The sequence below is a fragment of the Mustelus asterias genome, chromosome 20 (assembly GCF_964213995.1).
Source record: "Mustelus asterias chromosome 20, sMusAst1.hap1.1, whole genome shotgun sequence".
Taxonomy (NCBI): Eukaryota; Metazoa; Chordata; class Chondrichthyes; order Carcharhiniformes; family Triakidae; genus Mustelus; species Mustelus asterias.
This window is the reverse complement of record NC_135820.1, coordinates 3,493,738-3,520,908: the sequence shown is the minus strand read 5'-3', so window position 1 is coordinate 3,520,908 and position 27,171 is coordinate 3,493,738. Positions and strand designations below refer to the sequence as shown.

The following is a 27,171-nucleotide window of genomic DNA, read 5'->3' as shown; positions in this document are numbered from 1 at the left end:
TCCTCCTGCACTGTATGATTCTATGTTTCTATGGTTAATATAGTTTCTTGTTGCTGTGGCCACTTTGACACAAATACAAAGTTGGATTCTTTGCTATACTGGAGGCACTGACCACATGAACACAATCATTTCCCCCATAGATCCACCAGAAGTGACCATAATACATGACGATGGCAACGGGGGTGTCAGCCTCAAATGTGTCGCGGAAGCCAATCCTCCAGCAGGAACCTATTCTTGGCGAGGGTAAACATGTGCTGAATTCATTGAGAATTTCATTGTGTATATTTCCGATCCTGTGGAGATAATGGATGGTTCAGAATTGTGACATGCCATTAAACTGGGAAAACAGGTCTATCCCGGCAACCTCTCTCCACATGTCGCTGTTTCCAGGGCAACATTGGTGAAAATGTGTTGGACACACACGGGAGTCAGAGCTGAATCTTCACTGGCTGCCGCTGGATGTATGTTTCAATGAGAAACAGTGAACTGAGAATCTGGATCCTGTGACCAGGTGGAAATAGATTGTCAGAGAAGAGCGAGGTCATTTCCTAAACTCATCATCATCAGATTGCACCTTCAGCTCCAGGAACACCAACTAGATTAAACAATAAAACAAACACAACTGGAGGTTTGTGTTTCATTGTGTGGGTAGTTGGAAAAAAAAATGCAACAATCTGAGTTGCCACTTTCAGCCCAGTGAAATGTCACACCCACAAAATACAACTAAACCCAAAAAAAACATTTGTATTTCAGGGTTATGTGTCCTTTGGCCACTTAACCGCTTAGTGAGCAGAACCAACATGACTTGTTACTGGCCCAAATCAACCACTCCCTCTCCCTCTCACCACAGGGCCACCTGTCACTTGTTCATCAGCTTTGCTTTCAATAAGCACTGACCTTTGTTCTCCGATTCACATATTCTGCTATCTTTGCCACTACCCGCACCTTCTTTAGTCCTTCATGCTGCCATTAACACTCCCTTTGTCTTGTGTCCATTACACCTTTCATGAACTTCAACCCATCCCGATTCTGGGACACATTCTCTCACTGTATAATCCATCACCCCTCTTCAGCTCTGAGAAGAGTCATGGGGTCGCGAGATGTTAACTCTGCTTCTCTCTCTCCACAGACGCTGCCAGAGCTGCTGAGGTGATCCGGCATTTTCTGTTCTTTATATGGCCGGTCACTAGAACCAGCATTAAGAATGAATCTGCTCTGCAGGTTAAGGCAGCGCGGAAGGAGAAGGGGAGGATATCATTATGTGTGTGATTAGCATGCAGGCAATACTTATGAATAAGATGATGGGGTAAACTAATGTATTGGAGTTTAATATCGGTCTAAATGCACCCACAATACAAGAGTGTGTATCGCGCGCTAAGTAGCCTGGGTGGGATTGGACTGATGTACAACAGATGTTATCGAGAAGCCCAGAGTGCAGGAGAACTTCTGACAAATAGCAATTAGGATGGTTTGTTGTACGAGGTTCTGTGCCAGAAATCTTTGGGACAGATTTCCCTTTGGGTGATAAAGGGAAACAGGCAGTAGAAGATTGGTCTCCCATTGTATCTTTGCTTATTGTCACATTCCCCTCAGCAGGATCATCAACATTGTCTTCCTTCTTCTCTGGTTTCCTACAATCCTCCCACAATCCAATCTCAATAGCATCCTCCTGTCCAACCCTCCTTCTTTCTCTTTACCCTCACTCCCTCCATCAATTGTTGCCATGGCAACACTCTCAGGTCTTCATTTCCAAACTCCAAATGCAGTTGTCTTTTTTTCATTCATTGGACATGGGTGTCGCTGGCTGGCCAGCATTTAGTGCCCATCCCTAGCTGCCCGAGGTGCAGTTGAGAGTCAACCACATTGCTGTGGCTCTGGAGTCACATGAAGGTGAGACGAGGTAAGGACGGCAGATTTCTTTCCCTAAAGGACATTAGTGAACCAGATGGGTTTTTCCCACAATCAGCAATCAGCAGATTCTTAATTCCAGATGTTTAAAAAATTCAGATTCCACGAGCTGCTGTGACGGGATTCGAACCCGGGTCCCCAGAACATTCACTGAGTTTCTGGATTAATTATCTAGCAACAATATCACTGGGCCATCACCTCCCCTTACTTTCTGTTACCGTTTTCAAAAACCCTTTTGACTCCTCAACTCCTCCTCTTGATCTGACCCCCTCGTTTGTCTTTCTGTCATTCCGACTGATTCGAAGCATCCTCCACCAAAAGCTTATTTCAAAAGCTGTTCTTCACTCAACTTCACCCTTCAGAGTCCAATTCTCAGCTCCATGGAGTGTAACAATGCACTCTAGTGACTGAATTAGACATGTTATCACCCTCATGCTGATGCTGTTGGACTTACAGAGATTACTCAGCTCACCTGGTCATGCCTCTTACCCGAGTGAATCTAAATGTTTTCATTTGATTTGATTTGATTTATTATTGTCACATGTATTGCGATGCAGTGAAAAGTATTGTTTCTTGGATGCTCTACAGAAAAAGCATACCATTCATAGAGAAGGAAAAGAAAGTACAGAATGTAATGCTACAGTCATAGATAGGGTGCAGAGAAAGATCAACTTAGTGCGCGGTAGGACCATTCAAAAATCTGATGGCAGCAGGGAAGAAGCTGCTTTTGTGTCGGTTGATATTTGACCTCAGACTTCTGTATACTTTTCCCAATGGAAAAAGGTGGGAGAGAGAATGTCCGGGGTACGTGGGTCCTTAATTATGCTGGCTGCTTTTCGGAGGCAGCGGGAAGTGTAGACAGAGTCAATGAATGGGAGGCTGGTTTGAGTGATGGACTGGGCTTCGTTCAAGACCCTTTGTAGTTTCTTGTGGCCTTGGGCAGAGCAGGAGACATACCAAGCTGTGACACAACCAGAAAGAATGCTTTCTATGGTGCATCTGTAAAAGTTGGTGAGAATCGTAGCTGACATGCCAAATTTACTTCGTCTTCTGAGAAAGTAGGGGCATTGGTGAGCTTTCTTAACTATAGTGTCGGCCTGGGGGGACCAGGACAGGTTTTTGGTGATCTGGACACCAATGTGATTGTATTTGTGGATGTAAGCTTGATGTTTATCATTGACAGAATGTACTTAGATTGTTCCTCTATCTCAGTGCTTCCGATCTTGATTATTCCATCACCATTTAACCCAGTACAGCACAGTACAGGCCCTTCGGCCCTCAATGTTGTACCGAGCTTTGTCCGAAACCAAGATCAAGCTATCCCACTCCCTATCATTCTGGTGTGCTCCATGTGCCTATCCAATAACCGCTTGAAAGTTCCTAAAGTGTCCGACTCCACTATCACAACAGGCAGTCCATTCCACACCCCAACCACTCTCTGAGTAAAGAACCTACCTCGGACATTCCTCCGATATCTCCCACCATGAGCCTTATAGTTATGCCTCCTAGTAACAGCTACATCCACCCGAGGAAATAGTCTCTGAACGTCCACTCTATCTATCCCCCTCATCACCTTATAAACCTCTATTAAGTTGCCTCTCATCCTCCTCCACTCTAAAGAGAAAAGCCCCAGCTCCCTCAACCTTTCCTCATTAGACCTACCCTCCAAACCAGGCAGCATCCTGGTAAATCTCCTCTGCACTCTCTCCAATGCTTCCACATCCTTCTTATAGTGAGGTGACCAGAACTGCACACAATATTCCAAATGTGGTCTCACCAAGGTCCTGTACAGTTGCAGCATAACCCCACGGCTCTTAAACTCAAACCCCCTGTTAATAAACGCTAACACACTAAAGGCCTTGTTCACGGCTCTATCCACTTGAGTGGCAACCTTCAGAGATCTATGGATAGGAACCCCAAGATCTCTCTGTTCCTCCACATTCCTCAGAACCCTCCGTTGACCCTGTAATCTGCATTCAAATTTGTCTACCAAAATGAATCACCTCGCACTTATCAGGGTTAAACTCCATCTGCCATGTTTCAGCCCAGCTCTGCATCCTATCAATGTCTCTTTGCAGCCTACAACAGCCCTCCACCTCATCCACTACTCCACCAATCTTGGTGTCATCAGCAAATTTACTGATCCACCCTTCAGCCCCCTCCTCCAAGTCATTGATAGAAATCACAAATAGAAGAGGACCCAGCACTGATCCCTGTGGTACACCGCTGGTAACTGGTCTCCAGTCTGAAAATCTTCCATCCACCACCACCCTCTGTCTTCTATGAGATAGCCAGTTACTTATCCAATCTATCCCACACCTCCTTACTTTCTTCATGAGCCGACCATGGGGAACCTTATCAAATGCCTTACTAAAATCCATGTATACAGCATCAACTGCCCTACCTTCATCAACACACTTAGTTACCTCCTCAAAGAATTCAATCAAATTTGTGAGGCAAGACTTACCCTTCACGAATCCGTGTTGACGATCCCAGATTAAGCTGCATCTTTCTAAATGGTCATAAATATCTCTCAGGACCTTTTCCATTAACTTACCGACCACTGAAGTAAGACTAACCGGCCTATAATTACCAGGGTCATTCCTATTTCCTTTCATTTGTCCTTAACTTATTAATACCATCTGTATCACTTGTGCCCCATTATACACCCCTCCTGACGTCCCCTACCCGTCCAACCAGTGGTAGGTACAAGCTGGAGGAATGCAGAATGGGTTGGCTGCTCCATCGAGCCCAGAGTTAACATTAATCACCTGGATTTAGTCACCAGGACATTTCTTCAATGTGTGTTGTTGGCTTTTCCAAGGTTACCAGAAGGAGTGGAGACAAACAAAACTTCAGTGTTCGTAAAGACCGGGATGAATGGAAACGTGAGCTGTCTTATGAGCAATTCAATCGGGACTGGAAATGCCACAATTGAGATAATATTTAAAGACTATATTAAAGGTATTTATAAATGAATTGTAATAGAAAGTGACTGATTCCTTTCATTTTGTTCATGGACACAATGGTGACAGAGATTATTCAACAACCAATATCAGATTAGGTCATTGGAATGATGAGCTCACTTTGAGACTGGTGGAGATTGTGAGAGGCGCTATAAAAATGTAATTTATTGTTTCAATGATGAGTGATTCACAGACTCAAAGCATCGGGCATCTTTTCAGAGCCACCATTTCACCCACTTTACCCCCAATCTTCTCGAGGAGCTGTTGTTTTCTCTGCTCTGATAACCCTGGCTGACCTGAACATTGTGCTTATTCTTTTATGGGATGTGTTTATTGCTAGCTGGCCAGCATTTATTGCTCAACCCCAGTTGCCCCTTGAGAAGGTGATGGTGAGCTGCCTTCTTGAACAGCCACAGTCCCTGAAATGTAGGTACAACCATAGTGCTGTTAGAAAGGGAGTTCCAGGATTTTTGCCCAGCCACAGTGAAGGAACGGCTGATACATTTCCAAGTCAGGATGGTGAGTGACTTGGAGGGGAACCTCCAGATCATTATGTTCCCATGCCCTTGCCCTTCTAAGTGTTAGAGACAACAGTTTTGGAAGATGCAGTTCGTAGAATCTCTACAGTACAGAAGGAGGCCATTCGGCTCATCAAGTCTGCACCAACCACAATCCCACCCAGGCCCTATTCCCGTAACCCCACATATTTACCCTGCTAATCCCCTGACTCTAGGGGCAATTTAGCATGGCCAATGCACCTAACTTGCACATCTTTGGACTGTGGGAGGAAACCAGAACACCAGGAAGAAGCCAACGCAAACACGGGGAGAACGTAAAAACTCCACACAGACAGTGACCCGAGGCCGGAATTGAACTTGGGTCCCTGGTACTGTGAGGCAGCAGTGCTAACCACTGTGCCACTGAATGAGGGTTACTGTGTTCCTGCAGTGCATCTTGTAGATGGTTCACACGGCTGCTACTGAGCGTCGGTGGTGGAGGGAGTGGATGTTTGTGGATGTGGTGCCAATCAAGCGGGGCTGCTTTGTCCTGGATGGTGTCGAGTTTCTTGAGTGTTGTTGGAGCTCCACCCATCCAAGCAAGTGGGGAATATTCCATCACACCCCTGACTTGTGCCTTGTAGATTATGTATCCAATTATGCAATACGCCAAGAGGACACAGGTTTAAGGTGCTGGGGAGTAGGTACAGAGGAGATGTCAGGGGTAAGTTTTTCCCTCAGAGGGTGGTGGGTGAGTGGAATCGGCTGCCGTCAATGGTGGTGGAGGCAAACTCGATAGGGTCTTTTAAGAGACTCCTAGATGAGTACATGGGACTTAATAGGATTGAGGGTGATAGGTAAGCCTATATATAGGCCGAAGTAGGTAGGGACATGACCGGCGCAACTTGTGGGCCGAAGGGCCTGTTTGTGCTGTAGTTTTTCTATGTTCTTTTCCCAAAGGTTTAAAAAGATTGTTTTTTCTCCTAACATGTCAACAATTACAAAATATCAGAGGGGGCACCAAGTAAAAAGGAATTTGGATTATTTTGAAAACACATCTCCAGACTTTCATACCTCCTCTCAGACAAACCAGTGAAATATTGTCAGCGAAATCTTGTTGTTCATCAGTGTTTAATTGTCAGGAGTCTTGAGAAAATAATCAACTCATGCATTAATTGTGATGCAATTGTATTTCTTTTGTACTTACATTTCAATTCCTTATTTGTTGAAACTTTTTCTTAAACTCTTTTATGGGATATGGGAATTGTAGGCGAGGCCACGATTGATTTCCCAGTTCCAATTGCCCTCGGGTCACTGCCTGTGCAGAGTCTGCACGTTCTCCCTGTGTCTGTGTGGGTTTCCTCCGGGTGTTCCGGCTTCCTCCCACAGTCCGAAAGATGTGCTGGTTAGATGATCAAAAAAAAGTTGATATTTTGGGCCGTGGAAATCTAAATGTGTTTATCATTAGTATTCTTCTGCCTTGCCTACTTCATTTTATAATTCTCATATTTAACTGTTCTGTATATTTCAATAATTTCATATTGAAATATTTCATTTTGTTTCAGTAAAGCATTTGTAGAATTTTGTAAAGTTTAATGGAAAACATTTATTCACAATAATAATGTTATAAATACAAAGTTTGATACCATGTTAACATGTGACTAAATGGGCGGCACAGTAGCACAGTGGTTAGCACTGCTGCCTCAGGGCGCCAGGGACCCGGGTTCGATTCCCAGCTTGGGTCACTGTCTGTGTGGAGTCAGCACATTCTTCCCATGACAGCATGGGTTTCTTCCGGGTGCTCCGGTTTTCTCCCACACTCCAAAGATGTACGGGTTAGGTGCATTGGCCATGCAAAATTCTCCCTCAGTGTACCCAAACAGGCCCCGGAGTTTGGCGAATAGGGGATTTTCACAATAACTTAATTGCAGTGTTAATGTAAGCCTACTTCTGACACTGATAAATAAACTTCAAGCTTTAAACCTTGAATGTGCAGTGTGACCATACTGTGCCATTAATAAATATATTTTGTGCCATGCTTCTTGTGAAGAAGATGTTAATGTTCAAGTCTGTTTACCTGGTGCCGCTTTGTCTGCTCCAGGCAGCCCAACTGCGGAGAATGCAGAAGCATAATTTCTCCTAACTATTGGACTGTTTGTTTTAATCTGAATTAATGCAGCTTTGTTATGTTTTGGATTTTTCCCCTGTGTTTCAGAGTAGGGCTTAATTAGGTAGATTGACAAGAGAGAGTCCTGTGCTAATGGGAAGAGTGAGGCTTAAAGAGAAAAAGGCAGGCAGTTTCTGTTTGGATTGGCAAGGAGCAGGAGCTCTTCTGGGTTTCTTCCGGGTGCTCCAGTTTCCTCTCGTGGTCTGAAAGACTTGCTTGTTAGGTGCTAAATTCACCTTCAGTGTACCCAAACAGGCATTGGTGGATGATGATTAGGGGATTTTCACAGTAACTTCATTGCTGTGTTAACTTAAACCGGCTTGCGACACTAATAAATAAACTTAAACTTAAATCACTCTAATGCCAAATTCAAAAATAGTTGGGGTCTAACTTCATAATACACATTGGTGTTTCTGATCTGTTCCCTAACAGGAGCAAATAAAATTTCTCTTCACAAATGACAATTAAATGTATTATATTATTACTGATTGCTGCGCCCTCTATACCATAATTACACAACAGTAAAGCATTTGTAGAATGCCCACAGTCTATTTTCTCAATTACCATCAAGTACATTCTGTCCGCTCTGTTTACTGTTTTGAGTGACATTGTCCTCATTCATTTCAAATGTGTTTCCGCAGGTGATGATGACTTTTTAAAGAAGGTTATTATTGCGGCTGTTCTTGTGGCTTTCATTGTCACTGTGTTGACGGTGGCGTTACTGTGGAGGAAGCGAAAAATGCAAGGTGAATGATTAATTTTTGACATGCATTATTGCACTGATTGCTTCCAAGAAGTTCTTTAGATGTTCGTCACAGCCACGGGAAACGCATACCATGCAAGGCGGGGAATGAAGTATCCATGAAATGCCACCCAATTTACATGACCCATGAGGTGAATCTCCCGGCCCCCCTTCTGGGAGTTTTACCACTTGTTGGGTCCGACAAGGAGTGAATGGCATTCATTCTGAGATGAGTTAATGGTTGGGCGTTGGGGAGTGTTATAGAACAAAGAGATTTAGGGGTATAAGTTCATAACGAATTGAAAGTGGAGCCACAGGTGGACAGGGTGGTAAAGAAGGCATTCGGCATGCTTGGTTTCATTGGTCAGAACTTTGAATACAAGAGTTGGGACGTCTTGTTGAAGTTGTACAAGAAGTCGTAAGGCCACACTTGGAATGCTGTTGTGCAGTTCTGGTCACCCTATTATTAAACTAGTAAGAGTGCAAAAAAGATTTACTAGGATGCTCCTGGGACTTGATGGTTTGAGTTATAAGGAGAGTTTGGATAGACTGGGACATTTTTCTCTGGAGCGTAAGATGCTTAGGGGTGATCTTATAGAGGTCTATAAAATAATGAGGGGCACAGATCAGCTAGATAATCAATATCTTTTCCCAAATGTAGGGGAGTCTAAAACAAGAGGGCTTAAGTTTAAGGTGAGAGGGGAGAGATACAAAAGGGTTCAGAGGGGCAATGTTTTCACACAGAGAGTGGTGAATGTGTGGACTAAGCTGCCAGAGGTAGAGGCGGGTACAATTTTGTCTTTTAAAAAGCGTTTGGACAGTTACATGGGTAAAATGGGTATAGAGGGATATGGGCCACACACAGACAATTGGGAATGGCTTAGTCGTGAGAAAAGGGCGGCATGGACAAGTTGGGCCAAAGGGCCTGTTTTCCATGTCTTAAACCTCTATGACTCTGTGACTCCATGGAAGAACTAGTTCTCGCAGAGGGTGATGAATTTGTGGAACTCGCTGCCCCATAGCACGGTGGAGTCTGAATCGTTGAATGGCTGCAAGGAAGAGATAGATGTATTTCCAACAAAAACTGGGTTAAAGGAATATGGGGAACAGGTGGGGACGTGGATTTGAAACCAGGGAGAGATCAGCCATGATCGGATTGAATGGCGGAGTAGGTTCGAAGGACTGAAGTTGCCTTCTTCAGCTCCGAATCCCTATGTGCATTAGTAAAAAAATTAAGGATGGAAACTTCTGGAAGTGTGCAGCAGGTCAGGCAGCATCTATGGAGAGAGAAACAGGTTTAATGTTTCAGGCAATTGTGATGTGAGTAAAACCTTATCCACACGGCGAATGTTTGAGGTCTGGAATGCACTGCCTGGCAGTGTGGTGGAAGCAGATTCAATCGAGGTGTTTGAGAGGGCATTAGAATCATAGAATCCTACAGTGCAGAAGGAGGCCGTTCGGCCCATTGAGCCTGCTCTGACCACAATCCCACCCAGGCCCTATCCCCATAACCCTGTGCATTTACTCTCTGAGTCCCCCTGACATTAAGGGGCAATTTAGCTTGGCCAATCCACCTGATCCGCACATCTTGGGACTTGTGGGAGGAAACCGGAGCACCCGGAGGAAACCCACGCAGACACGGGGAGAACGTGCAGACTCCGCACAGACAGTGACCAAAGCCGGGAATCAAACCCGGGTCCCTGACGCTGTGAGGCAGCGGTGCTAACCACTGTGTCACCGTACCGTCCAATTAGATGATCACGAAGTAGAAACAACGTGCAGGGGTACGGGGAAAAAGCAGGGGAATGGCATTTAATCGATTTGAGAGTGGGGCTGGACACGATAGGCTGAATGGCCTCCTTCTCCATAATAATTCTGTGATTCTGAAGGTGATCATTCATGAGAACTGGGAAAATTGATCAGTGGAGGACTAGAATGCGAAAGCAGGGATGTACTGTTGAGGCTTTATTCGACTCTGGTGAGACCACATTTAGAATATTGTGAGCAATTTTGGACTCCGTTTCTAAGGAAGGATGTGCTGGCCTTGGAGAGGGTCCAGAGGAGGTTCACCGAAGCTTGATGTATAAGAAGCATCTGAGGACTCTGGGTCTCGATGGAGATTAGAAGGGCGAGGGGAAATCTAAGTGAAAGTTATAGAATACTGAAAGGCCTGGATAGAGTGGATGTGGAGAAGATGCTCCCATTCGTAGGAGTGCTATTTGTGATATATATAAATGATTTGGAAGAAGGTGTAACTGGTGTAATCAGCAAGTTTGCGGATGACACGAAGATGGCTGGACTTGCGGATAGCGAAGAGCATTGTCGGGCAATACAGTAGGATATAGATAGGCTGGAAAATTGGGCGGAGAGGTGGCAGATGGAGTTTAATCCGGATAAATGCGAAGTGATGCATTTTGGAAGAAATAATGTAGGGAGGAGTTATACAATAAATGGCAGAGTCACCAGGAGTATAGAAACACAGAGGGACCTAGGTGTGCAAGTCCACAAATCCTTGAAGGTGGCAACACAGGTGGAGAAGGTGGTGAAGAAGGCATATGGCATGCTTGCCTTTATAGGACGGGGTATAGAGTATAAAAGCTGACGTCTGATGATGCAGCTGTATAGAACGCTGGTTAGGCCACATTTGGAGTACTGCGTCCAGTTCTGGTCGCCGCACTACCAGAAGGACGGGAGGCGTTAGAGAGAGTGCAGAGAAGGTTTACCAGGATGTTGCTTGGTATGGAGGGTCTTAGCTATGAGGAGAGATTGGGTAAACTGGGGTTGTTCTCCCTGGAAAGACGGAGAATGAGGGGAGATCTAATAGAGGTGTACAAGATTATGAAGGGGATAGATAGGGTGAACAGTGGGAAGCTTTTTCCCAGGTCGGAGGTGACGATCACGAGGGGTCACGGGCTCAAGGTGAGAGGGGCGAAGTATAACTCAGATATCAGAAGGATGTTTTTTACACAGAGGGTGGTGGGGGCCTGGAATGCGCTGCCAAGTAGGGTGGTGGAGGCAGGCATGCTGACATCGTTTAAGAGTTACCTGGATAGTCACATGAGCAGCCTGGGAATGGAGGGATGCAAACGATTGGTCTAGTTGGACCAAGGAGCGGCACAGGCTTGGAGGGCCGAAGGGCCTGTTTCCTGTGCTGTACTGTTCTTTGTTCTTTGAGTGACGAGGATCCAAGGGCCTCAAAGTAAAGGGACGGCCATTTAGAACTGAGATGAGGAGGAATTTCTTCAGCCAGAGTTTGGGAGGGTGAGCTGTGAGGAGGATGCAGAGATGCTTCAGCATTATTTGGACAGGCTGAGGGTGTGGGCATCTGCATGGAAGATGCAGTATAATGTGGATAAATGTGTGGTTATCCACTTTGGTAGCAATAATAGGAAGATAGATTATTACTTGAATGGATGTAAATTGAGAGGCAGATACTCAGCGAGACTTTGGTGTCCTCGTGCATCAGTCGTTGAAAGTAAGTGCGCAGGTACAGCAGGCAGTAAAGAAGGCAAATGGTATGTTGGCCTTCACAGCAAGAGGATTTGAGTATAGGGATGTTTTGCTACACTTGTGTAGGGTGTTGGGGAGGCCACACCTGGAGAATTGTGTGCAGTTTTTGTGTCTTTATCTGAGGAAGGATGTCCTTGCTATAGAGGGAGTTCAGTGAAGGTTTATCAGGCTGATCCCTGGGATGGCAGGTCTGCCATATGAGGAAAGACTAAGTCGGTTAGGATTATATTCACTGGAGTTTAGAAGAGTGAGAGGGGATCTCATAGAAACTTATAACATTCTAACAGGGTTGAACAGGGTAGAATCAGAAAGAATATTCCCAATGGTGGGGGAGTCTAGGACTGTGGGGTCACAGTTTGAGGATAAGGGGTAAACCTTTTACAACTGAAGTGAGAAGAGCTTTCTTCACCCGGAGGGTTATGAATGTCTGGAATTCACTACCACAGAAAGTAGGTGAGGCTAAAACATTGTGTGATTTCAAGAAGAAATTAGATATAGCTCTTGGGGTTAAAGGGATCAAGGGATATGGGGGGAAGGGGGGATCAGGATATTGAATTCAATAATGATTAAAATAAATGGCAGAGCAGGCTCAAAGGGCCGAATGGCCTACTCCTGCTTCTAGTTTCTATGTTTGCAGCCCAATCCATCACGCAAACCAGCATCCCATTCATTGACTCTGTCTATACTTCCCGCTGCCTCGGCAAAGCAGCCAGCATAATTAAGGACCCCACGCACTCCGGTTATTCTCTCTTCCACCTTCTTCTGTCGGGAAAAGTATATAAAAATCTGAGGTCACGTACCAACCGACTTAAGAGCAGCTTCTTCCCTGCTTCCCTGCAGACTTTTGAATGGACCTACCTCGCACTAAGTTGATCTTTCTTGATACCCGAGCTGTGACTGTAACACGACATTCTGCACTCTCCCCTTTCCTTCTCTATGAACGGTATTCTTTGTCTGTATGGCACGCAAGAAACAATACTTTTTACCGGATACTAATACATGTGAAGTAATAAATCAAATCAAAGTTTCTGTGTTTCTAATTTGTGGAACTTATTGTCACAGAAGGCTGTAGAAGTCAGGCTATTGAGTGCATTTAAGATAGAGATCGGTAATTGGTAAGGGGATCAAAGGTTACTGGGAAAAGGCAGGAGAATGGGGTTGAGAAGTTTATCAGCCATGGATCGAATGGCGGAGCAAACTCAATGGGCCCAATTGCCCAATTCTGCTTTGAAATCTTATGGTCTTCTGGTCATGGGTTTAAATGGGTGGATTGAGGCAGTGGGGGAAAAGGGACAAAAGCTGAGGTCTCTGATGAAGGGGGAAGACTGGAGAGATTCAACGGCAAGAGAGTTGCAGATTTAGGGCTGAGGAGCGTGGAGCTGGGGCAAGAAAATACAACAAAAGATGCATCCAGAGGAGGTGTGAATGGCACGGCAGCAACCTGAAAGGTAAAATAAGACAAAAAAAAACAGGGGGCGAGGAGAGGGGAGGCTGAGGAAGGGGGGATTGGGAGGGGAAGGGTGGGGAAGAGAAAGTAGGGGAAGGTGAGTCTGGGAGGGTTGTCTGGTAGAGGGGAGGCTGGGGGAGGGGAGGCTGGGGGAGAGGATACCGGGAGTGGGGAGGCTGGGGGAGGGGAGGCTGGGGGAGGGGAGGCTGGGGGAGGCTGGGGGAGGGGAAGCTGGGAGCGGGCAGGGGGAGAGGATACCGGGAGTGGGGAGGCCGGGGGAGGGGAGGCTGGGGGAGGGGAGGCTGGGGGAGGGTGGCTGGGAGCAGGGCTGAGAGGGGGGAGGATGCTGGGGGAGGGGAGGCTGGGAGCGGGGAGGAGGAGAGGATACCGGGGGTGGGGAGGCTGCGGGAGCGGAGGCTGGGGGACGGGAGTCTCGGGAAGGGGAGGCTGGAGGAGGGGAGGCTGGGGGGGGGGGGAGGAAGCTGGGGGAGGGGAGGCTGGGGGAGCGGAGTCTGAGGCAGAGGAGGCTGGGAGGGGAGGCTGGGGGAGAGGAGGCTGGGGGAGAAGAGGGTGGCGGAGGGGAGGGTGGGGGAGGGTAGGGTGGGGGATTGGAGGGTGGGGGAGGGATGACTGGGGGAGGGGGGGACTGGGGGAGAGGAGGCTGGGGGAGGGGAGGCTGGGAGGGGAGGCTGGGAGAGAGGAGGTTGGGGGACGGGAGGCTGGGGGAGGAGTGGCTGGGGGAGGGGAGACTGGGGGAGGGGAGACTGGGGGATGGGGGGACTGGGGGAGAGGAGGCTGGGGGAGGGGAGGCTGGGGGAGGGGTGGCTGGGGGAGAGGGGGCTGGGGAAGGGCAGGGTGGGGGAGGCTCAGCTCGGTGAGGGAACACTAGGGGAGAGGAGGCTGGGGGAGAAGAGGCTGGGGGAGAGGAGGTTGGGGGAGGGGAGGCTGGGGGAGGGAACACGAGGGGAGAGGAGGCTGGAGGAGAGGAGGCTGGGGAGAGGAGTGTGGGGGAGGGGAGGCTGTGGGAGGGGTGGCTGGGGGAGAGGAGCGTAGGGAGATGAGAGGAGGGGAGGTTGGGGGAGGCTGGATGAGGGGAGAGTGGGGGAGGCTGGACGAGGAGGGACTGGGGGAGGGGAGGGTGGGGAGGCTGTAGGAGGGGAGAGTGGGGGAGGGGAGGTTGGGGGAGAGGAGGATGGGGAGGTGGGAGGAGGGGAGAGTGGGGGAGGGGAGGTTGGGGGAGAGGAGGGTGGGGGGGGTGGGAGGAGGGGAGAATGGGGGAGGGGAGGTTGGGGGAGGCTGGATAAGGGGAGAGTGGGGGAGGCTGGACGAGGAGGGACAGGGAGAGGGGAGGTTGCAGAGGGGAGATTAGGAGAGGGGAGGCTGCGGGAAGCAGGACTGTGAAGCAAATTTCATTCAGCAAAGGGGGAAATGCGTAAAAGAGAAAGCTCACACAAAGCACAACTGTATGATGTGAAAACATTGAATGTAACGATTGGTACACTTGAAAATGATCACAGCAAAATATGTTTTTCTTCCAATTTTACACAAACAGGAGTTCACCATCAAAACAACAACTTTCAAACGGAGGTATGTTCAATGGGGAATTCATATTGATTCAAGCGTTCTATACAGTGTTTACACTAACCCCTGTGTGTTATATACAGTGTTTACACTAACCCGTGTGTGTTATACACAGTGTTTACAATAACCCGTGTGTGTTATACACAGTGTTTACACTAACCCGTGTGTGTTATACACAATGTTTACAATAACCCGTGTGTGTTATACACAGTGTTTACACTAACCCGTGTGTGTTATATACAGTGTTTACACTAACCCGTGTGTGTTATACACAGTGTTTACACTAACCCATGTGTGTTATATACAGTGTTTACACTACCCCCTGTGTGTTCTATACAGTGTTTACACTAACCCGTGTGTGTTATGTACGGTGTTTACACTAACCCGTATGTGTTATATACAGTGTTTACACTAACCCGTGTGTGTTATACACAGTGTTTACACTAACCCGTGTGTTATATACAGTGTTTACACTAACCCGTGTGTGTTATACACAGTGTTTACACTAACCCGTGTATGTTATATACAGTGTTTACACTAACCCCTGTGTGTTATATACAGTGTTTACACTAACCCGTGTGTGTTATACACAGTGTTTACACTAACCCGTGTGTGTTATACACAGTGTTTACACTAACCCATGTGTGTTATATACAGTGTTTACACTACCCCCTGTGTGTTCTATACAGTGTTTACACTAACCCGTGTGTGTTATGTACGGTGTTTACACTAACCCGTATGTGTTATATACAGTGTTTACACTAACCCGTGTGTGTTATACACAGTGTTTACACTAACCCGTGTGTTATATACAGTGTTTACACTAACCCGTGTGTGTTATACACAGTGTTTACACTAACCCGTGTATGTTATATACAGTGTTTACACTAACCCCTGTGTGTTATATACAGTGTTTACACTAACCCGCCTGTGTTATATACAGTGTTTACCCTAACCCATGTGTTACATACAGTGTTTACACTAACCCGTATGTGTGTTAAATCCAGTGTATTACACAAACCCGTGTGCGTTAAGTGCAGTGTTTACACTCACCGTTGTGTGTTAAGTACAGCTTTCGTGTGGCCATCATGCATTGATTGTCACTTTGCTATTTACTTTAACTTTCCCTATTTATGGACATTTTGTACCCACTCGGTCAAGGCTAGAGAGGAAAAATCATTTTTTCTTTCTAATTTCCTCCAATGAGGACATTGTTGGCCAGGACAGCCCTTCAGAAGGGCACGGAAACCAGCGCCTGAGGACGGCCTCTGCTAATTCGACTGTCTTTCTGCTCCCATTATTCATTATGTCCCTGACTGGGGTGAATTGGAAGTTTGAAATGTGTCTTTCTGCACTTTTTAAACAGGTCGAACAACAGATGGTTTATGCGACGCTGGATCTCAATGTACTGGCAAAAGCTTCATCGCAAAGGGAAAAAGCGGAGGAGACTGTGTACGCTGATGTGAAATGCAGCCGAACTTAATAGTGTTCCGTTGCCTTGTGTGGAATATCTTTTAAAAAAGGTTTACAGCATCTGTGCAATAAACTTAGAGGATGCCGTGAATTTCTATATGTATGTATAAGCCTCAGTTCGTGTTCTGTCTGAAATCCATCTTGCCTTGTGTAATCCTGCTCCTGTTTCCCTGGCTGGCTTGTAAAGTACAGGAATATCGGGCAAGCAATGGGCCACAATCAGCATTACTCTCTTCGGATTTATCCCCTTTCTCCTATTCTGTTCTCATCTTGCAATGATATAGGCTGGAACTCTCCGATCATGTAGACCCCACTACATGATGGCACAGTGGTTAGCACTGCTGCCTCACAGCGCCAGGGACCTGGGTTCGATTCCCGTCCTCGGGTCACTGTCTATGCGGAGTCTGCACGTTCTCCCCGTGTCTGCGTGGGCTTCCTCCGGGTGCTCCAGTTTCCTCCCACAGTCTGAAAGACGTGCTGGTTAAGTGCATTGGCCATGCTAAATTCTCCCTCAGTGTACCCGAACGGGAGCCGGAGTGTGGGGACTTGGGGATTTTCACAGTAACTTCATTGCAGTGTTAATGTAAGCCTACTTGTGACACGAATAAAAAATCTTAACTTTAAAATAAACTTCAATCTTTACTGCTGCCAGTGTGAACAAAGGATTTGAGATTCAGTGGTGGCACAGTGGTCAGCACTGCTGCCTCACATCGCCTTGGGCTTGAGTTCGATTCCTGGCTTGGGTCACTGTTTGCGTGGAGTCTCCCCGTGTCTGCGTGCGTTTCCTCCGGGTGCTCCGGTTTCCTCTCACAGTCCAAAGATGTGCGGGTTAGATTGATTTTCTTTAAGTCATTCGTGGGACGTGGGCATCGCTGGCTGGCTGGCATTTATTGCTCATCCCTGGTTGCGCTTGTTCAGAGGGCAGTTGAGAGTCAACCACCTTGCTGTGGCTCTGGCGTCACATGTCAACAAGACCAGGTAAGGGCGGCAGACTTCCTTCCCTGAAGGGCATTCGTGACCCAGATGAGCTTTTCTGACAATCAACAATGATTTCATGGCCATCAGTAGATTCTTAATTCCAGATATATCGGAATTGGAATTTTTTTTATTATTGAATTCAAATTCCACCACCTGCCATGGCAGGATTCAAACCCGGGTCCCCAGAACATTAGCTGAATTAATGGGTTAATAGTCTAGCGATAATACCATGGGAAATTAACCATTAGTAACCGGGGGATTAGCAGGGTAGAAGATGATGGGGTTATGGGGGTAGGGCCTGGATGGGATTGTTGTCGGTGCAGATGTGATGGGCCAAATGGCCTCCTTCTGCAGTGCAGGGATTCCATGCTCCATTTACAGCAGCGGGACTGGAGTTGCGGATGAGATCGGAGAATTTTGGCTATATCCTCACTATAAGAAGGATGTGGAAGTGCTGGAAAGAGTGCAGAGGAGATTTACCAGGATGCTGCCTGGTTTAGAGGGTAGGTCTTATGAGGAAAGGTTGAGGGAGCTAGGGCTGTTCTCTCTGGAGCGGAGGAGGCTGAGGGGAGACTTAATAGAGGTTTATAAAATGATGATGGGGATAGATAGAGTGAACGTTCAAAGACTATTTCCTCGGGTGGATGGAGCTATTACAAGGGGGCATAACTATAGGGTTCGTGGTGGGAGATATCGGAAGGATATCAGAGGTAGGTTCTTTACGCAGAGAGTGGTTGGGGTGTGGAATGGACTGCCTGCAGTGATAGTGGAGTCAGACACTTTAGGAACATTTAAGCGGTTATTGGATAGGCACATGGAGCACACCAGGATGATAGGGAGTGGGATAGCTTGATCTTGGTTTCAGATAAAGCTCGGCACAACATCGTGGGCCGAAGGGCCTGTTCTGTGCTGTACTGTTCTATGTTCTATGTTCTATCCTCAGAAAGAAAAGCCCGGACTGGAAATTTCCCCCAGCCCATCCTTTGCCTTGGATTAATGCGCTCTCAATGCATAATATTTTGTATGCATCCCATTGTTCGATGACAGCTACAAAAAAATCTTTAACAAATCATCTGTAGTACCGCATTCAACAGCACTCATTGTTATCACAATGGCCCATAACTTCCAGTCCGAATCCTGACTTAAGTTGACTGTGCACATAGAATCCCCACAGCGCAGAAGGTGGCCATTGGACCCATTGAGTCTGCACCGATCACAGTCCCACCCAGAACCTATTCCCATAGCCCCACAGATTTACCCTGCTGGACTTGCGGATAGCGATGAGCATTGTCGGGCAATACAGCAGGATATAGATAGGCTGGAAAATTGGGCGGAGAGGTGGCAGATGGAATTTGATCCGGATAAATGTGAAGTGATGCATTTTGGAAGAAATAATGTAGGGAGGAGTTATACAATAAATGGCAGAGTCATCAAGAGTATAGAAACACAGAGGGACCGAGGTGTGCAAGTCCACAAATCCTTGAAGGTGGCAACACATGTGGAGAAGGTGGTGAAGAAGGCATATGGTATGCTTGCCTTTATAGGACGGGGTATAGAGTATAAAAGCTGGAGTCTGATGATGCAGCTGTATAGAATGCTGGTTAGGCCACATTTGGAGTACTGCGTCCAGTTCTGGTCGCCGCACTACCAGAAGGACGTGGAGGCGTTAGAGAGAGTGCAGAGAAGATTTACCAGGATGTTGCTTGGTATGGAGGGTCTTAGCTATGAGGAGAGATTGGGTAAACTGGGTTTGTTCTCCCTGGAAAGACGGAGAATGAGGGGAGATCTAATAGAGGTGTACAAGGTTATGAAGGGGATAGATAGGGTGAACAGTGAGAAGCTTTTTCCCAGATCAGAAGTGACGATCATGAGGGGTCACGGGCTCAAGGTGAGAGGGGCGAAATATAACTCAGATATTAGAGGGATGTTTTTTACACAGAGGGTGGTGGGGGCCTGGAATGCGCTGCCAAGTAGGGTGGTGGAGGCAGGCACGCTGACATCGTTTAAGACTTACCTGGATAGTCACATGAGCAGCCTGGGAATGGAGGGATACAAACGATTGGTCTAGTTGGACCAAGGAGCGGCACAGGCTTGGAGGGCCGAAGGGCCTGTTTCCTGTGCTGTACTGTTCTTTGTTCATTGTAATCCCCCTGACACTCGGGCCAATTTAACATGGCCAATCCACCTAACCCGCACATCTTTTGGACTGTGGGAGGAAACCGGAGCACCCGGAGGAAACCCACACAGACATGGGGAGAATGTGCAGACTCCACACAGACAGTGACCCGAGGCCAGAATTGAACCCAGGTCCCTGGCACTGTGAGGTAGCAGTGCTAACCACTGCACTACCGTGCTGCCCCACTGTGCACTGCACGTGCACATTGGAACCATGCGGAAGTAATATGGACATGCTCACTAGAAGCGCGCCATATTTAAACATCCCATTCTGCTTTCAAAAATGCCGGTATTGAAGAGTTAATCTGCACTCTCTCCCTCACCTCAGTCACTTGCACTGATGATGGGTGAGTTTTTACACTTATTTATTTGCACACCTTTTTCTGGTCTAGCTGCAGTGAGGAGAGGCAGCAGACATTCTTTTTAATAAATGTTTTAACATGATGTTCAACATCTATGTATAATTCACAGAAAATGAAAAAAAAAATGTTTTTCTAAATTTTGCTATGGTCAATAATTCCAGTAAAAAAACAACTGGGTTCGTAGATAACAAGCTGGGTGTTTGTGTCTGGAATAAGTTTCAGCTGAATCATAGAATAGAATCCCTACAGTGCAGAAGGAGGCCATTCAGTCCATTGAGATGGCACCGACCACAATCCCACCTAGATCCTATTCCCACAGCCCTACATATTTACCCCACTAACTCCCCTGACACTAAGGGGCAATTTAGCATGGCCAATCCACCTAACCCGCAGATCTTTGGACTGTGGGAGGAAACCGGGGCACCCGGAGGAAACCCACGCAGGCGCGGGGAGAACGTGCAAACTCCACACAGACAGTGACCCAAGCCGGGAATTGAACCCGGGTCCCCGGCGCTGTGAGGCAGCAGTGCTAACCACTGTGCCACCGTGCCGCCCAAAAGTAATGTCAGAACTGATCCAGTCAGAGATCAGAACACCCGGCCCTCAGTGGGAAGGACTGAATCCTTGAGTCTGGCGTCTTAGACCACTCGGCCATCCTGACAAGTCCATTTGGATTTTGCTATGTATTTTAAGGAGAATCTCCCTGATGCAATGTTGATCCTTAGAAGCCTACTTTTGTCATGGGAAGTTTGCAGCTTGGCTAGTTGATACGCTCCGGGGGAGTATATTCCTTAAGGTGGCACATGCAAGCCTCCTGTAAGCTGGTGTGAAGTATCTCTCTGACAGGTACTGCAGAATCCAGTGCAGGTTGAAAATCTGGAGTCATATTCCACCATCACGCTTTTAGCTTGGCTTCTTAACTGAAGTTCTTTTTGAGGCTTCAATGTCGGCTACATGTAAAATGTCGAGTTCTTCTGTCCAAACTGTTCTCCCTCCTTCTTTCCTCCTTCCCCCCTTTCCCTCTTCTACCTTTATTCCCCCTTCCTCCCACCACTTTCTTCCTCCCCTCTCACACACCCATTCCCCCCATCCCGCTCTCCCCCATCTCTCTTCCCCCTGCCCTCCACCCTGTTACCCCCTCCTTTCCCCCTGATCCATTCCCTCCCTTTCCACTGCCCCATCCCCTATTGCCCCCTGCCTTTCCCTCTCTCTCTTCAGTATTCCCCTTTCCCCTCCCACTTTCCCCGTCCCCTTCCCCTCCACCCTTCCCTCTGCCTCGTCCTATTCTTCCCCCTTCTCCCCCCTCTCCCTTCCCCCTCACCTTTCCTCTTTCCCCATCCCAATCTCCACCCTATTTTCCCCCTTCACCAATCCCCCTCCCCATTCTTCCCCTTCCCCCTTCTGCTCTCTCCTTCCCTGTCCCCCTCAGCTTCCCCCTCTCCCTTCCCCCTCCCATCACCTTCCTCACCCCATTTCCCCCATTTCCTTCCACTTGTTCCCTCACCTTCCCCTCCTTATATCCCATCCTCACCTCCTTCTTTAATGACAACAGAGTTGTTGTGTTAATGTATAAAAATATTTTATTGATTGCTATTGTAGAGAAAGAATATACTTTGTCAGAAATTTGAAAAGCTGAGGCAAGTAAACAAAATGTCTCAATTCAGCTGCTGAAGTAAAATGTTTTAAGTTTATTTATTAGTGTCACAAGTAGGTTTACATTAACACTGTAATGAAGTTATTGTGAAAATCCCCTAGCCACCACACTCCAGCGCCTGTTCGGGTACACTGAGGGAGAATTTAGCACGGCCAATGCATCTAACCAGCACGTCTTTCGGACTGTGGGAGGAAACCGGAGCACCCGGAGGAAACCCACGCAGACACGGAGAGAACGTGCAGACTCCACACAGACAGTGACCCAGGCCGGGAATTGAACCTAAGTCCCTGGCGCTCTTTCAGAATAAACCGACAGTAATCATAGAATCCCTACAATGCAGAAGGAGGCCATTTGGCCCATCGAGTCTGCACCGACCATAATCTCACCCAGGCCCCATCCCCACAACCCCATGCATTTACCCTAGCTAGTCCCCCTGACACAAAGGGGTACTTCAGCATGGCCAATCCACCTACCACGCACATCTTTCGGACCGTGGGAGAAAACTGGAGCCCCCGGAGGAAGCCCAAGCAGACATGGGGAGAATATGCAATCTCCACACAGACAGTGACCCAAGCCGGGATTTGAACGCGGGACCTTGGCGCTGTGAGTCAGCAGCGCTATCCACTGTGCCACCGTGCTGCACACTTTCAGCAGCCCACCATGACATTCAGAATGAATGGAGGTCGTCTCCTTGTCGTTTGGCCGTGAGCCACCAGGCGGAGCTGTTGCACAGTTTAAATATATTGCGTCCCTCCTCAAACACACTAATAACTTACCCTTTTAAATTCCGCTTCTGAAAACACGGCCGGAATTCTGCCAAAAAATTCTAAGTGTTGAAATCACGGGAAAACTGGAGTAATTCACGTTGTTTTTTCAGTAGGAGATCAGAGAAGAATCTCCCACACTCTGCGCATTGCAGAAGTCATGATGTGGAGATGCCAGCGTTGGACTGGGGTAAACACAGTAAGAGTTTTAACAACACCAGGTTAAAGTCCAACAGGTTTATTTGGTAGCAAATACCATTAGCTTTCGGAGCGCTGCTCCTTCGTCAGATGGATTGGAAATCTGCTCTCAAACAGGGCACAGAGACACAAAATCAAGTTACAGAATACTGATTAGAATGCGAATCCCTACAGCCAGCCAGGTCTTAAAGATACAGACAATGTGAGTGGAAGGAGCATTAAGCACAGGTTAAAGAGATGTGTATTGTCTCCAGACAGGACAGCCAGCATGTCCAGGAGGCAAGCTGTGGGGGTTACTGATAGTGTGACATAAAGCCAACATCCCGGTTTAGGCCGTCCTCATGTGTGCGGAACTTGGCTATCAGTTTCTGCTCAGCGACTCTGCGCTGTCGTGTGTCGTGAAGGCCACCTTGGAGAACGCTTACCTGAAGATCAGAGGCTGAATGTCAGTGACCGCTGAAGTGCTCTCCCACAGGAAGAGAACAGTCTTGCCTGGTGATTGTCGAGCGGTGTTCATTCATCCGTTGTCATAGCTCAAAGTCGCTGAGCAGAAACTGATAGCCAAGTTCCGCACACATGAGGACGGCCTCAACCGAGATGTTGGCTTTATGTCACATTATCAGTAACCCCCACAGCTTGCCTCCTGGACTTGCAGGCTGTCCTGTCTGGAGACAATACACATCTCTTTAGCCTGTGCTTAATGCTCCCTCCACTCACATTGTCTGTATCTTTAAGATCTGGTTGGTTGTAGGGATTCACATTCTAATCAGCATCCTGTAACTTGATTCTGTGTCTCTGTGCCCTGTTTGAGAGCAGATTTCCACTTCATCTGACGAAGGAGCAGCGCTCTGAAAGCTTATGGTATTTGCTACCAAACAAACCTGTTGGACTTTAACCTGGTGTTGTTAAAACTCTTACACTGCAGAGGCCACCAGTGTGAATACCATTACATTGCAGGAGGCGGGGCTTATTCCCACCGGAGAGGCTGAAATCAGCGCACTGAGGGGGCCATTGCGCATGTGCTGATCTGTCAGTGCCAAGATCAGCGCATGTGCAGTGGCCCCGCACTGACAGCCTCACCGATTGCTGGCCAGCCCCGCGAACCCCGCAACGCTGGCTCTCCGCCCCCCACGGTTCGATCACTGGCCCCTCGACCATTCCCGGGCCCAGCCTCAATCTCCCACCCCTCCGGCCTGTCCAGATCTCCAGCTCCCCCCCCCCGCATTATTTTTTCCCCCCCCAAAGTAACCCACCCCCCCCCGCAGTGCCAACTCCCACCAGCAGTCTGCCCACCCGCCCCCCCCCCGACTGCCCCCCTACAGCCCACCCCAATCGCTGGCCTCCCTCTTTCCCCGACTGATCCCCGACTGATCCTGACTGAAGCGTGGCAGTGGGACCCCTACGCTGCCACCGATCGCCCCCTAGGCCCTGCCCACCTGGGCCCCGTCCCATCAGGCCCCACCCCCAGATGCTCCACACCGATGGCACTGCCCCATGCCTGGTGGACAGTGCCAAGTTGCACCCCGGGTATTGGCACTTTCCCCCTTGGGTTGTGCCCAAGGGGGCACAGGCTGGCACTGCAATGGTACCAGTGCCCAGGGAGCACCACCTCCTGCACTCTCTGGGGGGCATCGATTGCCCCCCCCTTCACTCCAATGGGGTCATGCTGCTAGCTCCCCAAATGTGGGGAGCTACTCTAAATCCCGCTGGAGTGAACCACTCTGGCTGGGGGGGTGGGGGGTGGATGGGGGGCGGGGAGTGGTGGGGGGAAAGGTTTGGAAGGAGATGCTATCGGGCCTGGCGAATCCAGTCCCGGGCCCGCTGATAGCATTTAAATTGTATTTCGAATAACATTTATATTAATTCCGCGCTCCCGCCACCAATTTCCGATCTGGAACAGATGCTGCCAGAATCCTGGCACTGGGAGATGCCATGGAGTTGGGAATGCATGCGGAATTCTGTGCAATGCCTGCCGCGAGATTCTCCTGACCCAGCGCAGCGGGATTGGAGAATCACGGCCCATATCCTTCACTCTGTATCCAGTAGGTTTTAATTTCTACAAGAAGGCAAGACTTCTCCTGTTTGAAATCAGATGGAAACCGACACACTACCTCTGGGGATGCGATACAAATGCTTGGTAAGGGATCTCATGATGTCGTATTTACTCGCAGGATGGGATTTTCCAGCCGCGCTCTCTCTCTCAGGCTGGAAAATCCTCCCCACAGTCAACGGACGTTTGCATGGTCTGTGTCCCGCCTGTCATGATTCCCGTGGCGGGGAGGACAGGAAAATTCCACCCACAGCATTTTTTACCCCCCACTTTTTCCCCCACTTAAGGAGAGGCTGAATAGACTGGGACATTTGTTCCCCTGGAGCGTAGGAGGCTGAGGGGTGATCTTATAGAGGTCTATAAAATAATGAGGGGCACAGATCAGCTAGATAGTCAACATCTTTTCCCAAAGGTAGGGGAGTCTAAAACTAGAGGGCATAGGTTTAAGGTGAGAGGGGAGAGATACGAAACAGTCCAGAGGGGCATTTTTTTCACACAGAGGGTGGTGAGTGTCTGGAACAAGCTGCCAGAGGTAGTAGTAGAGGCGGGTACAATTTTGTCTTTTAAAAAGCATTTAGACAGTTACATGGGTACGATGGGTACAGAGAGACATGGGTCAAATGCGGGCAATTGGGATTAGCTTAGTGGTTAAAAGAAAGGGACGGCATGGACAAGTTGGGCCGAAGGGCCTGTTTCCATGCTGTAAACTTCTACAAACTGTATCAGCATCTCTTCTAGTGGGACAACCATCAAGTCACATAAAGCAATTACTTCAGTGGAAGTCCCTCATTCAACCACATCATTGTCATAATCATTTCACCCAGAAGGTTGTGGGAGTCTGAAAAGAATTTCCTGAGAGGATAGTGGAGGCATGTTCAATTGGGATATTCAAAAAGGAATTGGATTTCTATCTGCAAAGAAAGAATGTACAAGGGTTACAGGGCAGGGCACTAGAGGGCCAGTACAGACTAAATGGGCTGAATGGTCTCCTTCTGAATGCTGAAAAAGCCTCAGCTATTCCCATTGTCCCAACATTTAGACAGTTAAATGGGCAAGGTGGGTATAGCGGTTATTGGATAGGCACATGGAGCGCACCAGGATGATAGGGAGTGGGATAGCTTGATCTTGGTTTCAGATAAAGCTCGGCACAACATCGTGGGCCGAAGGGCCTGTTCTGTGCTGTACTGTTCTATGTTCTATAGAGGGACATGGGTCAAATGTGGGCAATTAGGACTAGCCTAGTGGCAAAAAACTGGGTGGCGTGGACAAGTTGGGCTGGAGGACCAGTTTCCATGCTGTAAACCCCTATGACTCCACGATTCCATGGCTTTACTCTCCCAATAAAATCACCACAGAGGAATTGTCTTAGGGACAATAATTTTCTCAATCTCCCACCAGCAGACAGAAACAATGGAATGAGGCTTGTGTTGGGGGTGGTGAGGTCTCAGCAGTGACCATTTCTTTGTCTGTGTGCGTTGGCAATGTTTCCATCAAGCCTTGTGAGGCAGTGGTTTCCCCCCCTACCCTCGAATTCAGAAGGCTGTTCCAGTTTCACCAGGTACTTGAGAATCAATGTGACCCTCAAAAAGGTTGATGATCAACCTGTAAATTCTTCCAACGCATCTCTTGTTCCTGCGCAAGACAGGGAAGGAAAGGTCTCTTCAGGTGAGATACCCAGTGACAAGTCAAAGACAAATGCCGCCCGGGACAGTCTCGGTTTTAGGGATGGGGACCAAATGCTGGCCTTGTCAGTGGCAAGAACGTGTTGAACAAATGAAGTACAGAGACTCATTCCACATCCGAAAGACACACGGGTCTGATAACTGGCATGTGGGCCTGGCCAGCGACGCTGATGTTATTTTATAAAGAAAGGGCAGACAGACCTAGACCTGTATCCACAGAGCCCTTACAGTGCTAAAGGAGGCCATTTGGCCCATTGAATCTGCCCTGATTCTCCAAAAGAGCATATTACACAGCCCTCCCCCTCCCCCTCCACCCCTGTAACCCCACACACTTACTGTGGCTAATCCACCTAACCTGCACATCTTGGGACACGAAGGGACAATTTAGCATGGCCCATCCACCTAAACTGCAATTTTTGGACTGTGGGAGGAAACCGGAGCACCCGGAGGAAACCCACGCAGATACGGGGAGAACGCGCAGACTCCACATCGACAGTGACCCAAGGCTGGGATCGAACCTGGGTTCCTGGCGCTGTGAGGAGGCAGTGCTAACCACCGTACCACCATGCCACCCTTATTTGATTTTCCAAATAGGGGCGGCACGCTGGCACAATGGTTTGCTCTGCCTCCTCACAGCGCCAGGGACCCAGGTTCGATTCCAGCCTTGGGTCGCTGTCGATGTGGAGTCTGCACATTCTCCCCGTGTCTGCGTGGGTTTCCTCCAGGTGCTCCGGTTTGCTCCCACAATCTGAAAGACATGCTGGTTAGGTGGATTGATCCGAACAGGTGCCGGAGTGTGGCGACAAGGGGAATTTTACAGTAACTTCATTGCACTGTTAATGTAAGCCTTACTTGTGACTAATAATTTAACTTTAACTTTGAACTTGCCACACAAACACCACATGAAGCTGTTCACAAAACTCGTGGTTTACGAGCCTTCAGATGTTTAAAAACATTCTTGTTGTTTTTGTTCGCCCCTGAGGTGTAATTGTTAACCAGACAACAAATAATAAATGA

At 48.0% G+C, this 27,171-nt stretch overlaps 1 protein-coding gene across 1 annotated transcript in view; it reads left to right on the top strand.

Moving 5' to 3' along the window:
* The window catches only part of LOC144508731 (uncharacterized), a 107,156-nt gene that overhangs the window by 26,797 nt on the left and 53,188 nt on the right, over window positions 1-27,171 (top strand). The window contains exons 4-8 of the mRNA XM_078237039.1: window positions 141-243; window positions 4,733-4,872; window positions 8,180-8,284; window positions 14,790-14,824; window positions 16,185-16,280. Of these exons, the coding sequence (XP_078093165.1) occupies window positions 141-243; window positions 4,733-4,872; window positions 8,180-8,284; window positions 14,790-14,824; window positions 16,185-16,280 (479 nt within the window). The remainder of the gene's footprint in view (window positions 1-140; window positions 244-4,732; window positions 4,873-8,179; window positions 8,285-14,789; window positions 14,825-16,184; window positions 16,281-27,171) is intronic.